At 34.6% G+C, this 15,248-nt stretch overlaps 1 protein-coding gene across 1 annotated transcript in view; it reads right to left on the bottom strand.

The window, feature by feature from the left end:
• The window catches only part of LYRM7 (LYR motif containing 7), a 128,419-nt gene that overhangs the window by 103,411 nt on the left and 9,760 nt on the right, over positions 1–15,248 (bottom strand). The window contains exons 3-4 of the mRNA XM_028168102.2: positions 14,545–14,615; positions 9,577–9,658 (exon numbers count right to left, since the gene is read on the bottom strand). Of these exons, the coding sequence (XP_028023903.1) occupies positions 9,577–9,658; positions 14,545–14,615 (153 nt within the window). The remainder of the gene's footprint in view (positions 1–9,576; positions 9,659–14,544; positions 14,616–15,248) is intronic.

Raw genomic sequence — 15,248 nt, 5'->3', positions numbered from 1 at the left:
CAAAAAACTTCTTCCATCCATAGGCAGAAATGTTTATCCATCATCCTCCGTCTTTACTAGTTCATCATTCATCTCACCCATGTTTGTTTTAATTCTCAGCAATATAATATTGCTCTCTGGTGACTTTGAGATCCTTTGTAGGTGGCATGAATGCTAAAATGGTTGCATTGTGGTACATCAAATCCATGGCATGAGATTATTCATCAATTTAAAACAAACAAAACAAAAAACAGCATGCTACGTGTTCTCTAAACCCTATCTAAATGGTGTGCTGCATAAAATCTTGTAAAAGGATAAGAGAAAAGGAAGAAAAGCAATTGTCCAAAGGTCCAAAGTATATTGAACCACTAGGGAGAAAAATGATGATGGAACAATAAAGGTAAACTCTGGATCAGAAAGGGTATTTTTTCCTACAATTAACAAATATTCATGAATAACTATAGATAAAATAATAAGTGAGACAGTTCCTGCCCTCAGGGAGTCTAATATCTAGCACCAGAGAGAGAAATAAAGCACATACACACATCACAAAGATAATACCCAATGGCAAGCTGGGTAAATACTCTGAAGGGAGATTACAAGGTACCATGAGAGCATATGAAAGGGTATATGCTTTTTTAAAAAAAATGTATCACATGTATTCAGAAGCATGTTCCTATTTTGTTTGTCTTACATATATACCAGAGAGGAAGTTAAAAAAACATAGATAATGCTACTCAGAAACTAAGTAAATATATAGCCCTGAAGTCTTGAGTTTTCTTAATACCATCTATAATCATACATTTGGTTACTGTCTATAGAATATATGTTTGATAAAGGCCAACACTGAAACCAGTTGACCAATATCCATATTAGAAAGAGAGCTTTGAAAATGTCAATAGTCAATGACAAAGCAAGTATAGAAAAATACTGAAATTAACTCATTGTTCTAAGTCATAGTTAGTTTTTACTTTTCTACAGAAAACCTAGGAAGGCTAGAATGGACCAATGATGAGACTGATATGAATTAAAAATTATGATTAATCCAAATTCATGTACCTGTGATCATACCAAAAATAAAAATACAAAAAAAGTAGGGAATACTTGGAAAGAAAATAGTTTTCCCAATATTTTTAAGATTTTAAAAATAAGGAATTTCTCTCAAATGATGAAATTATTATATCTATAATAAAGAATAGTGAAATTATCTTCAAGGATAAGGAAAGCACTCTTTTTTAAAAGATTTTTTAAAAATTAAAGACAAAGAAAAATAATTGAAAGCAGCAAGGGAAAAACGACAAATAACATACAAGAGAACTCCCATAAGATTAACAGCTGATTTCTCAGCAGAAACTCTACAAGCCAGAAGGGAGTGGCATGATATACTTAAAGTGATGAAAGGGAAGAACCTACAACCAAGATTACTCTACCCGGCAAAGATCTCATTTAGATTTGATGGAGAAATCAAAAGCTTTACAGACAAGCAAAAGCTACGAGAATTCAGCACCACCAAACCAGCTCTACAACAAATGCTAAAGGAACTTCTCTAAGTGGGAAACACAAGAGAAGAAAAGAACCTACAAAAACAAACCCAAAACAATTAAGAAAATGGTCATAGGAACATACATATCGATAATTACCTTAAACGTGAATGGATTAAATGCCCCAACCAAAAGACATAGACTGGCTGAATGGATACAAAAACAAGACCCATATATATGCTGTCTACAAGAGACCCACTTTAGACCTAGGGACACATACAGACTGAAAGTGAGGGGATGGAAAAAGATATTCCATGCAAATGGAAATCAAAAGAAAGCTGGAGTAGCTATACTCATATCAGATAAAATAGACTTTAAAATAAAGAATGTTACAAGAGACAAGGAAGGACACTACATAATGATCAAGGGATCAATCCAAGAAGATATAACAATTATAAATATATATGCACCCAACATAGGAGCACCTCAATACATAAGGCAACTGCTAACAGCTATAAAAGAGGAAATCGACAGTAACACAATAATAGTGGGGGACTTTAACACCTCACTTACACCAATGGACAGATCATCCAAAATGAAAATAAATAAGGAAACAGAAGCTTTAAATGACACAACAGACCAGTTAGATTTAATTGATATATATAGGACATTCCATCCAAAACCAGCAGATTACACGTTTTCTCAAGTGCACACGGAACATTCTCCAGGATAGATCACATCTTGGGTCACAAATCAAGCCTCAGTAAATTTAAGAAAATTGAAATCATATCAAGCATCTTTTCTGACCACAACGCTATGAGATTAGAAAGGAATTACAGGGAAAAAAACGTAAAAAAGACAAACACATGGAGGCTAAACAATACGTTACTAAATAACCAAGAGATCACTGAAGAAATCAAAGAGGAAATCAAAAAATACCTAGAGACAAATGACAATGAAAACACGACGACCCAAAACCTATGGGATGCAGCAAAAGCAGTTCTAAGAGGGAAGTTTATAGCTATACAAGCCTATCTCAAGAAACAAGAAAAATCTCAAGTAAACAATCTAACCTTACACCTAAAGAAACTAGAGAAAGAAGAACAAACAAAACCCAAAGTTAGCAGAAGGAAAGAAATCATAAAGATCAGAGCAGAAATAAATGCAGTAGAAACAAAAAAAACAATAGCAAAGATCAATAAAACTAAAAGCTGGTTCTTTGAGAAGATAAACAAAATTGATAAGCCATTAGCCAGACTCATCAAGAAAAAGAGGGAGAGGACTCAAATCAATAAAATCAGAAATGAAAAAGGAGAAGTTACAACAGACACCGCAGAAATACAAAGCATCCTAAGAGACTACTACAAGCAACTTTATGCCAATAAAATGGACAACCTGGAAGAAATGGACAAATTCTTAGAAAGGTATAACCTTCCAAGACTGAACCAGGAAGAAACAGAAAATATCAACAGACCAATCACAAGTAATGAAATTGAAACTGTGATTAAAAATCTTCCAACAAACAAAAGTCCAGGACCAGATGGCTTCACAGGTGAATTCTATCAAACATTTAGAGAAGAGCTAACACCTATTCTTCTCAAACTCTTCCAAAAAATTGCAGAGGAAGGAACACTCCCAAACTCATTCTATGAGGCCACCATCACCCTGATACCAAAACCAGACAAAGACACTACAAAAAAAGAAAATTACAGACCAATATCACTGATGAATATAGATGCAAAAATCCTCAACAAAATACTAGCAAACAGAATCCAACAACACATTAAAAGGATCATACACCACGATCAAGTGGGATTTATCCCAGGGATGCAAGGATTCTTCAATATACGCAAATCAATCAATGTGATACACCATATTAACAAATTGAAGAATAAAAACCATATGATCATCTCAATAGATGCAGAAAAAGCTTTTGACAAAATTCAACACCCATTTATGATAAAAAACTCTCCAGAAAGTGGGCATAGAGGGAACCTACCTCAACATAATAAAGGCCATATATGACAAACCCACAGCAAACATCACTCTCAATGGTGAAAAACTGAAAGCATTTCCTCTAAGATCAGGAACGAGACAAGGATGTCCACTCTCACCACTATTATTCAACATAGTTCTGGAAGTCCTAGCCACGGCAATCAGAGAAGAAAAAGAAATTAAAGGAATACAAATTGGAAAAGAAGAAGTAAAACTGTCACTGTTTGCGGATGATGTGATACTATACATAGAGAATCCTAAAACTGCCACCAGAAAACTGCTAGAGCTAATTAATGAATATGGTAAAGTTGCAGGATACAAAATTAATACACAGAAATCTCTTGCATTCCTATACACTAATGATGAAAAATCTGAAAGAGAAATTATGGAAACACTCCCATTTACCATTGCAACAAAAAGAATAAAATGCCTAGGAATAGACCTACCGAGGGAGACAAAAGACCTGTATGCAGAAAACTATAAGACACTGATGAAAGAAATTAAAGATGATACCAACAGATGGAGAGATATACCATGTTCTTGGATTGGAAGAATCAACATTGTGAAAATGAGTATACTACCCAAAGCAATATACAGATTCAATGCAATCCCTATCAAATTACCAATGGCATTTTTTACAGAGCTAGAACAAATCATCTTAAAATTTGTATGGAGACACAAAAGACCCCGAATAGCCAAAGCAGTCTTGAGGGAAAAAAATGGAGCTGGAGGAATCAGACTCCCTGAATTCAGACTATACTACAAAGCTACAGTAATCAAGACAATATGGTACTGGCACAAAAACAGAAACATAGATCAATGGAACAAGATAGAAAGCCCAGAGATTAACCCACGCACCTATGGTCAACTAATCTATGACAAAGGAGGCAAAGATATACAATGGAGAAAAGACAGTCTCTTCAATAAGTGGTGCTGGGAAAACTGGACAGCTACATGTAAAAGAATGATATTAGAATACTCCCTAACACTATACACAAAAATAAACTCAAAATGGATTAGAGACCTAAATATAAGACTGGACACTATAAAACTCTTAGAGGAAAACATAGGAAGAACACTCTTTGACATAAATCACAGCAAGATCTTTTTTGATCCACCTCCTAGAGTAATGGAAATAAAAACAAAAATAAACAAATGGGACCTAATGAAACTTCAAAGCTTTTGCACAGCAAAGGAAACCATAAACAAGACGAAAAGACAACCCTCAGAATGGGAGAAAATATTTGCAAATGAATCAACGGACAAAGGATTAATCTCCAAAATATATAAACAGCTCATTCAGCTCAATATTAAAGAAACAAACACCCCAATCCAAAAATGGGCAGAAGACCTAAATAGACATTTCTCCAAAGAAGACATACAGACGGCCACGAAGCACATGAAAAGATGCTCAACATCACTAATTATTAGAGAAATGCAAATCAAAACTACAATGAGGTATCACCTCACTCCTGTTAGAATGGGCATCATCAGAAAATCTACAAACAACAAATGCTGGAGAGGGTGTGGAGAAAAGGGAACCCTCTTGCACTGTTGGTGGGAATGTAAATTGATACAGCCACTATGGAGAACAATATGGAGGTTCCTTAAAAAACTAAAAATAGAATTACCATATGACCCAGCAATCCCACTACTGGGCATATACCCAGAGAAAACCGTAATTCAAAAAGACACATGCACCCGAATGTTCATTGCAGCACTATTTACAATAGCCAGGTCATGGAAGCAACCTAAATGCCCATGAACAGACGAATGGATAAAGAAGTTGTGGTACATATATACAATGGAATATTACTCAGCCATAAAAAGGAACGAAATTGAGTCATTTGTTGAGAAGTGGATGGATCTAGAGACTGTCATACAGAGTGAAGTAAGTCAGAAAGAGAAAAACAAATATCGTATATTAATGCATGTATGTGGAACCTAGAAAAATGGTACAGATGAGCCGGTTTGCAGGGCAGAAGTTGAGACACAGATGTAGAGAATGGACATATGGACACCAAGGGGGGAAAACTGCGGTGAGGTGGGGATGGTGGTGTGCTGAATTGGGCGATTGGGATTGACATGTATACACTGATGTGTATAAAATTGATGCCTAATAAGAACCTGTAGTATAAAAAAACAAACAAAACAACTAATACTAAACTTTCATTGGGTTATTTATATGGAAATATGTTAATATAAATGTTTCAGACATTACATGAAATTTCTAAAAATCTTATATTTGTATTTGTATGGAAATATGTATGGAAATATGTTAATATAAATGTTTCAGACATTACATGAAATTTCTAAAAATCTTATATGTTCTGGTATAATGTTATAAGTAATAATCCTAGTTATTACTTTAAAATGTATACCTCAGAAATAACTAATTTTCTTGTCAACTGCATTATTATGAACTTTCAGCTGATCTTTAACCGTGGTCATTTTTAAGTCTTTTGTCATTTACAGATAGTTCTGGGTGTACTCTGATGATTTTGCAAATATGTTCCTATAAAAGGGTTTCATCTTCAAGAAATTCATGGAAAAGACTCTGACAAGTACAGGTTTCTGGTAACTGACTGTACTGCTGAACTGAATGAATAAGCATTTTCAGAACTCTAATGAAAAACTGATGAACTCAAAAAAGTGCTAACAAAAGATCAAGATGAAAAAAAAAATTAATTACATGGGACTGAGTGAACTGACGAGGATGAGTATAATTTTTGTGACTTTCTGTCTGAATTAAAAAAAAAAAATCCCACAGGGACTCAGAGGCAAAGAATATACAAATCAATTTTCACTGCAAAGTAAAGGAGCTGTTACAGTGGAGGATTACTGGACTGAATGTCAATATTATGACATAGTATGAGTGTGTTTCAGGTTTGGTAATTGCAATCATTGTTGCTTTTGTTGTGGTCATCCATGTACAATGCTTGGTGTCAGTCTATTTATCTCTTGTAAAAATAAAATACAGTGTGTGTGTGTGAAAAAAAAAAAGGAACAAATGAGAAATTATTTAGGATAAAGAGTTCTTTCTGCTAGTCAGTATTTAATTTCCACTGTAGATATTTAGAAGGGAGAAAAAAAGAGATGGATTTAGAATTTAGGCATACAGGTAATTACTTTTGTAGATGAAGTTTCATTTCATTATTTTCAGTTTCTATTATTTTTCATGTTGGGGCTTTATCTGATGTTTTTTACAGATACACAGTCACAACTCTATTTTCTAGCCAAGAAGAATTTTAATTCCTCTCACTTCTGTATGCCAGTACAGACATTGCTAAAATATGTGGAGGAATTTTACTTAAAGTAACTTCTTAAAACAGAGATTAAAGACTCAAATTTGTTCTATCTTAAACCCATAGGAATAAAGTAGGAAAAAAGAGACCCATATATAACTTAACAGAAAGAATGAGGCCTTTATTAAGGCAATATAGCATTAGATACTAATAATCATGTAAGAGTCAAAATTTTCAATCTTGTGGGAAAATTAAACTATACAGAAAACCAAAAAAAAAAAGAAATTTAAACCAATATTATCATATTTAAAATCAGGCTTCTGAAGTATAGCTATCAAATTTAGTTATCTGAAATAACCTAAATTTTTATTCATATACTAAAGATAATATTTTGCTGTGATTACCCATATAAAATTTTAGCTATAGTACACAGAAGCTCTAAAGATTATTATTAAGATTAAAGACAATGACTACAAATTTTCAATTTAGGATTAACCATGTTTATTGCCCTTAGAAATATAACTGGATCTGATAATTTCTGATAAATACTCATGAACTAAAAATAACTTTAAAAGCCCTATAGGACATATACTACTAGATATTCAGATTTACTGTAAGGCTGTAGTAATCAAGACATTATGGTTTGTGATGCAAGGACAGAAAAACAAACTAATTGAAGAGATTATAAAGTCCAGAAACAGATGCACACATATACAGTTATTTGACTTTATGATAAAGGTTACCCTACAGTGCAGCGGGGAAAGAGTGGTCTTTTCAATAAATGATGCTGGAATCAATATTTCAGTTCCAATGATGCTGGAACTGAATATTCAGATGTAAAAAAATAAATCTTGACTCCTATCTCATACCATATACAAAAATCAACTCTAGTTGATATAAACAACCAAATGAAAAAGACCAAACAATAAAGCTTTTGGAAGAAGCATAGGATAATCTCTTCATGACCTTGCTTGAGACAGGAAAAGATTTCTTAAACAAGACTCAGAAAAATATTAACCATAAAGGAAAAAAGGGATTAACTGGACTACATTAAAATTAAGACCTTCTCATCAAAAGATAAAAACACCAAAACGAAAAAGCAAGACAAAAAGTAGAAGATTCTTATAATACATATATCCAACAAAGGATTTATATTCAGAACATACAAAGAATTTCTTCAAATCAATAATAAAAAGGCAGATAACCTCTTAGAAAAATGGGCAAAAGACTTTAACAGCCACTTCATAAAAGAGAATATCCAAATGGCCATTAAACAACTGAAAAGGTGCTAATCCTTCATTAATTACCAGAGAAATGCAAATTAAAATCACAATGTGATACCATTACATAACCACCAGAAACTCTAAAATTAAGAGATGCACAGTATCAAAGAGCTGGTGAGGATATAAAGCAACTGGAGTTCTCAGATACCACTGCTTCAAGTGTAACTTAGCCTAACTACTTTGGAAAGCTGGTTAGCAGTACCTATTAAAGATGAGTAAACACATACCATATGACACAGAAGTTTCACTCATACAATATTCACAGAAATGTTGCTACACACAATGATAAAGATGAATCTCACAAATATTGAGAGAAAGAAGCCAGACAAAACAGAAATCCTATATGATTCCATTTACATAAGGTTCAAACACTTTATTATATTAGGTTAAAATTGATAGTGTTAAAAGGACAGAGGTTATACTTATGGGGAGGGGTTGACGGGAAGGGACATCAGGGCATGAGGGGGGGCTTTTGGGAAAGTGGTAACATTATATAACTTGATGTGGATGTTGGTTACATGATATTTCACTTGGTGAAAATTCACTGGGCTATACTATTATAAATTGTGTACTTTTCTGTTTGTATGTTGTTTGTATCTTTGCTGTTGTTTCTGTCCCCCAAAATACTTCAGGGAATGAAAACCAAATATTATGTGAAATGAGAGTCTGCTGAAGCCCCACCAGGAGTTTGGAGGTATAATGGAGGATTCTCAACTATATAACCATTTTGTATAATCCCAATTCTTCTGAATTAAAATAGTAGAATCATAGGAGAAAAGATAAAGAAATAGACATAGTCTAGGTAGGTGACAAATTATACTAGGAAAATTAAGAATGCCAGATAAATTTTATAAAAACAGTCACACAGGAGGCAAACTTCTGAGATATTGCAGGTTCGGTTCCAGACCACTACAATAAAGTGAGTATCTCAATACAGCAAATCACACCAATTTTTGGTTTCCTAGAGCATATAAGAGTTATGTTTACACTATACTATAGTCTATTAAATGTCTAACAGCATTATATCTAAAAAAACAAAGTACATACATTAATTTAAAAATACTTCATTGCTATAATATGCTAACCAGTATCTGAGCCTTCACCAAGTTGTAGCAGTAACATCAAAGATCACTGACCACAGATCACTATAACAAATACAGTAATAATGAAAAAGTTTGAAATACTTCAAGAATTACCAAAACGTTACACCGAGACACCAAGTGAGCAAATGCTGTAAGAAAAATGGCACCGATAGACTTGCTTGACGCAGGGTTGCCACAAACCTTCAGTTTGTGAAAAATGCATTATCTGGGAAGTGCAATAAATTGCGGTATGCATATACTGCCTTTGTAACTGTAGTTTTGCAGTATAACCAGTGGTTAAGATTAAGAAGAAAAAATAAATAAAAGAAAAAAAGTCCGGTAAACAACTTTCATAATTCAGCATTTTTAAATACAGCCTTATAAATGTGTACAATATATACCACATTGTCTGGCAAAATCAAGTTGTTTTAGTAATCAGCATTAAAAGCACTGTAATTGCTCAATAGTTTAAAATACATTGCAAGCAACATTTTTCTTTAATATTACTTACTCAGCGTATTGTGGTCTGTGTGAATACCTTGTATAACAGATGTTCTGAGTATCAATTCAACATCAGAACCTATTTTTATTAGCTGTTAAGAAAACCAAAAAATAAATAAATAAATAGACTAAATCCTCTGTTTTTTCAATGGTTCACATGAATGTACTGTTTTTGAAAACTAAAGGTTTACTACAATTCTTTTTAGGTGATACTTGCCTTTAACTTTTTTTTTTTTAAGAATATATTTATTTATTTATTGGCTGCATTGGGTCTTCGTTGCTGCGCACGGGCTTTCTCTAGTTGCGGCAAGCGCACAGGCTTCTCACTGCGGTGGCTTCTCTTGTTGCGGAGCACGGGCTCTAGGAGTGTGGGCTTCAGTAGTTGTGGCTGGCAGGCTCTAGAGCGCAGGCTCAGTACGAGCTTAGTTGCTCCGTGGCACGTGGAACCGTCCTGGACCAGGGCTCGAACCCGTGTCCCCTGCATTGGCAGGCGGATTCTTAACCACCGTGCCACCAGGGAAGCCCCTTGCCTTTAACTTTTATTTTTGTTTTTGGCCACGCTGCGGGATCTTAGTTCCCGACCAGGGAACAAACCCGTGCTCTCAGCAGTGGAAGCGTAGATTCCTAACCACTGGACCACCAGGGAATTCCCTTGCCTTTAACTTTTTGTAACCATTCCAAGCATACAGAAAGCTCAGACATGCGTATACTTTTACCTTTTATCTATCCATTCCATATTTTGTTCCAAAGCAGATCTGGAGTATGTTTTGTTGTAATATATATTTTACAATGTGTTTAAAATGTGCATTTTGTTTTTTTGAGAGTGGCTGAATCTTTCTTTCACTGTAGAGTTGGATGTTCTGAACACTAGAAAGAGAACTGGATCAGGAGGCAGAATACTTGGACTCCCAACTCTGGCTCTGTCATCAAGTGTATGGCCTTGGGTTAATACCTACTCACTAAGTTTCAGAACTCATCATTGCAAAATGAAGAACTGAACTAAAACAGTGACTCTCAAAGCTGTGGACCTTGAGACCCTTTCAGGGGACCCATAAAGTCAAAATTATTTTCATAATACTAGAGCTGTCTGCATTGTTTGAGTTGTGAGCACAAGTAGAGTTTTCTCTTTGGAATACCATTTTTACTTTTATAGACAAACTCTGTTTATTAAGATTTGGGTAACTGGCAGATAGGTGAAATGAGTATGTCACTTTAAGAAAACAACTGACAGTATTTAATGGCAATGATAAAATTCAAGCTTTCAAGCAAAAATCAGAATTCTGGAGAAGCTGTATCTGTCACTGTAAGCTTGACAGCTTCCCAATACTTAAAGATTGTTCTGATGAGATGTATATTAAGATGTAATTTTAAAATATTACATATTGAACTATGTCAACATTTGGAAGATCTGCATTACTTGGTGAATCTACTTTTTCCAAATCATCAGTGCATGATGTTACAAAACATGCATGACTAAAAGATCCATTCAAAGGGAAAGACAGATTAAAATCTGTTGGTCTACTAAATGACCAACAGATTTATATGTTATACCTATCAATATTTACCATATTAGAGAAGGGCATATTGGAGAAGAATATCCTAGGAAGAAGCAACAGCATAAATGGCCTGAGATAGGAAAGTTCTTGGTAAACTGAAGCACCCTCAAAGAAGGCACTGAGGTTGGAAGAGTGAGAAGTATGTGGTGAATTGAGGCAGGAAGTTAACAGGGGTCAGATGATACAGTGTTATAGGTCATGGTGGGTAGAGACTTTAGATTTGAATTGGAATGGGATGAGGAGCCATGGGGATTGTGAGTAGAGGAGTGATGGGATATGCCTTTTTTTAAAAGGCTCACTGCCTTTATAAGTATTGAGAATAGGCTGCAGGGAGTTAGGGCAGAAGCAACAAGACCCACTAGGAGGCTGTTGTAACAACCCAGTGAGAAATAATGATGGCTTGAACCAGGAAATAATAATGGGGCGAATAAGAAGTGGTTGAATTCTGGGTATATTTTGAAGGTTAAGTCAATAGGATTTGCTTCCAGATTGGATGTAAATGTGAGAGAAGGAAAGCAGTCGAAAAAGAGAGCACCGAGGGTTTTGGTCTGAGCATCAAAAGGAGGAAGCTGCCATTAATTGACATGGAGAAGGCTGTAGGAGAGCAAAGCCTCACCTCCCGACAGAGCTGAGAAGGGGCTTAGAAGGGGAGAGAAAGAAAAACAATGCACCTCCTCACCCACTGGAGGTGCATAAACTGAGCTGAGTCTTAGGTTTAAGGCTGGAAACAAGGCTAGATGAGAAACAAGGGATTATGGGAGATCAAAGGGGATGAGCAGGATGTGGTATGTATGAGTCCTAGGAACCACCCCCGCAAAGGATAAATACACACACCCACACACATCCATTGGTCTAACAGATAACAGAGTTCCGCATTGCATCTAACCTTTAAAGAAATTTACCACTTGTTGAGGTATGATATCAAAGAATATTCACAATTATTTGAAAAGGCTAATATATACACCTACCCTCTTCCAACTACCTATCTGTATAAGGCTGAATTTTCTTCATATAATTCAATCTAAAAAAACATACATTGCCAGATTGAATGAGGAAGCAGGTATGAGAATTTAGCTGACTCCTATTAAGCCAGACATTAAAGAGATTTGCAAAAATATAAAATAATGCCTTTCTTCTTACTAAATTTTTCTGAAAATATAGTTATTTTTCATAAATATTGTATTTAATAGGTAATGAGCTTATTATTTTTAAATTATTTAATCAACATATATTTTTAAAATTTCTCAGTTTTAAATCCTAATATGGTAAATATTGATAGGTATAACATATAAATAGCACTTTTTGGGGTCTTCAGTTTTTCAGAAGGTAAAGTGGTCTTGAAACCAAAAAGTTTGAGAACTGCTGGTCAAGAGGATGCCTACGATTCCTTTTGGTGCCAAGACTTCATGACAATACATGACAATGTAATTATCTAAAAACTACTAAGTATTTAATAAATGCAGAGTTACAGAAAGTACAAAATATACACTTGTATATAACAAATATTTAATTTCAAGAGTGCTTAATGTGGGCTTCCCTGGTGGTGCAGTAGTTAAGACTCTGCCTGCCAATGCACGGGACATGGGTTTGAGCTCTGGTCCAGGAAGATCCCACCTGCCACGGAGCAACTAAGCCCGTGTGCCACAACTACTGAGCCTGTCCTCTAGTGCCCACGAGCCACAACTACTGAAGCCTGCATGCCTACAGCTCATGCTCCGCAACAAGAGAAGCCACCACAATGAGAAGCCCGCGCACCACAATGAAGAGTAGCCCCCACTCGCCACAACTAGAGAAAGCCCGCAAGCAACCAAAAATAAATAAATAAAATAAATAAATTTATATATATTAAAAAAAAAAGAGTGCTTAATGTGAGTGCTCTACAAGTGAAATTAATTTGGGAGATGGTAGTTCATTTTTCCAGTTTAGCTAATATAAACAGACCTCAATTAAAAAATTTTTAAATCATGACTTCAAAATTTAAAAACACTTACAGGCATACCTCAGAGATATTGTGGGTTCAGTTCCAGACCACCACAATAAAACAAATATCATAATAAAGTGAGTCATACGAATTTTTTGGTTTCCAACTGCATATAAAAGTTATGTTTACAATATACAGTAGTCTATTAAGTGTGCAATAGCATTATGTCTAAAAAAACAATGTTCGTACCTTAATTAAAAACACCTTATTACTAAAAAATGCTAACCAGCATCTGACAATGCAGGGTTGCCCCAAACCTTCAATTTGTAAAAAACACAGATTCTGTGAAGTGCAATAAACCGAAGCACAATAAAACGAGGTATACCTGTACCATATTGTTATTAATCAGTCTACCAAATAGCAAAATAGTACAAACTTCAGTATATACATTTTAACTTCTCCTCAAGTCATGACCTGATTAGAATGTAATTTTAACTTCTTTCATGAATAAAAATTACATAGTCCCTGTTTGCCCTATCATACGCTTAAGTGAAATTTCCCCCTTTTTTCTTTATGTTATAGGGAAAGAAATCCTTAGGCTATCTCATTTTGTCTCACTAGTTTATCGCAGATATTTACTATTTCAAAAATAGCATTTTCTCTACTAAGTAGAAAAGTATTTGTATAAAACAATTTTTTTCACCATGTGGAAATTCTATTAAACATGGAAGAATTTCTCTAATTTGTACCTTCCTCTTTATCAAACCAATTCTTGGAATCTTAATTATCCCAGCAAATAATTTTTCATTTTTCATTTTCTTCCTAATGGTCCTTTCCCTACATTTATACAAAGTTAGATACAGGAACACCTAGGAAGCAGTGTTCCTTCCTAAGACAGAGACAATGTATATATATGCACATGATTTTATACAGGAAAAGAATCATTTTGCACTTTTTCAATGAACATATACTGGGAATACTAGGGAGCTCACTGACTAGTGTAAGTAGATTGTCTTCAACTACGGCAAGTGACTAAAATGCAAATACAGAAGGCAAAGCAAGAATAGTTCATAAAGTCTGGCTGGTTAACTTCCACAGCCAGGATATGAATTAAAAAAAAAATTCTGTCTAGTTGAGCTAAATGAGTAGACGTTCCCTCTGTGTAACTGAGTGAGTTACCACAACACTCACTCTCCTTAGTTTCAGTCACTTGCCTTAGATGAAGATAGCATTTCTGTGAATTTCTGGGTTGGTTCAGCTGCTCTTGCTTTGATCATGGCTACACTCATGTTCTTTTCACCAGGCAACTTGCTATCTTAAGGGTGTAGGCAGATGACCCTGAGAAGGTGAGTCAAACCAAACAAGTGAAGGTTATCTATAGTTGTGATGGCTTTAACTATCAAGTAATGATTTTTATTTCATATAATCCCTCTATTTTTATCATTTCCTCTAGTTGCTAAAATTTGAGTTTTACTGTAATTGAAAAACTTAATTACTGTACCTCTTCTATTTTCTTAGGAGAAGTTTCACTTTTATTACATTTGAATTCTTCGTTTATCTTTATTCTGGCTGCTAGAAAAAGAAAAAATATGTATATAGTTATTTGCTTTTCTTTTTTTTCTTTTTTCTTTTTTAATATTTATTTATTTATTTTGGCTGCACCAGGTCTTAGTTGTAGCATGCAGGATCTTCACTGCGGCATGCGGGATCCTTTGTTGTGGCATGTGGGATCTTTAGTTGCAGCATGTGGAATTCTTAGTTGCGGCATACGGACTCTTAGTTGTGGCATGCATGTGGGATCTAGTTCCCCCGACCAGGGATCAAACTGGGGGCCCCTGCATTGGGAGCATGGAGTCTTACCCACTGGATAACCAGTGAAGTCCCTGCTTTTCTAATTTATAATTCCTGTCCCAATAATTTACATATTATTCATTATACTATGATACTACATACTATATACATATATCTACTACTTCTCTAGTAGAAAAAATAATTTTGCCCCATGTAAAACAAAGTATAAAAATAAGAAATTTATTTAGAAAGTCCTTGGAGAGCTTTTGACAGGCTGGCAAATTTGTAATTAAACCTAATACATATTTTTAGCACTCTAATACTTTTGTTTCCTGCTTTTTATTTCTAATTTCATTTTGAACCTCTAGCTATGAGATCCTAATAAATTCAAGTTAATACTTTGTTTCTGTAAAT

The sequence above is a fragment of the Balaenoptera acutorostrata genome, chromosome 2, assembly GCF_949987535.1.
Source record: "Balaenoptera acutorostrata chromosome 2, mBalAcu1.1, whole genome shotgun sequence".
NCBI lineage: Eukaryota > Metazoa > Chordata > Mammalia > Artiodactyla > Balaenopteridae > Balaenoptera > Balaenoptera acutorostrata.
The sequence above is the reverse complement of the archived record's forward strand: the minus strand, read 5'-3'. Positions and strand labels throughout refer to the sequence as shown.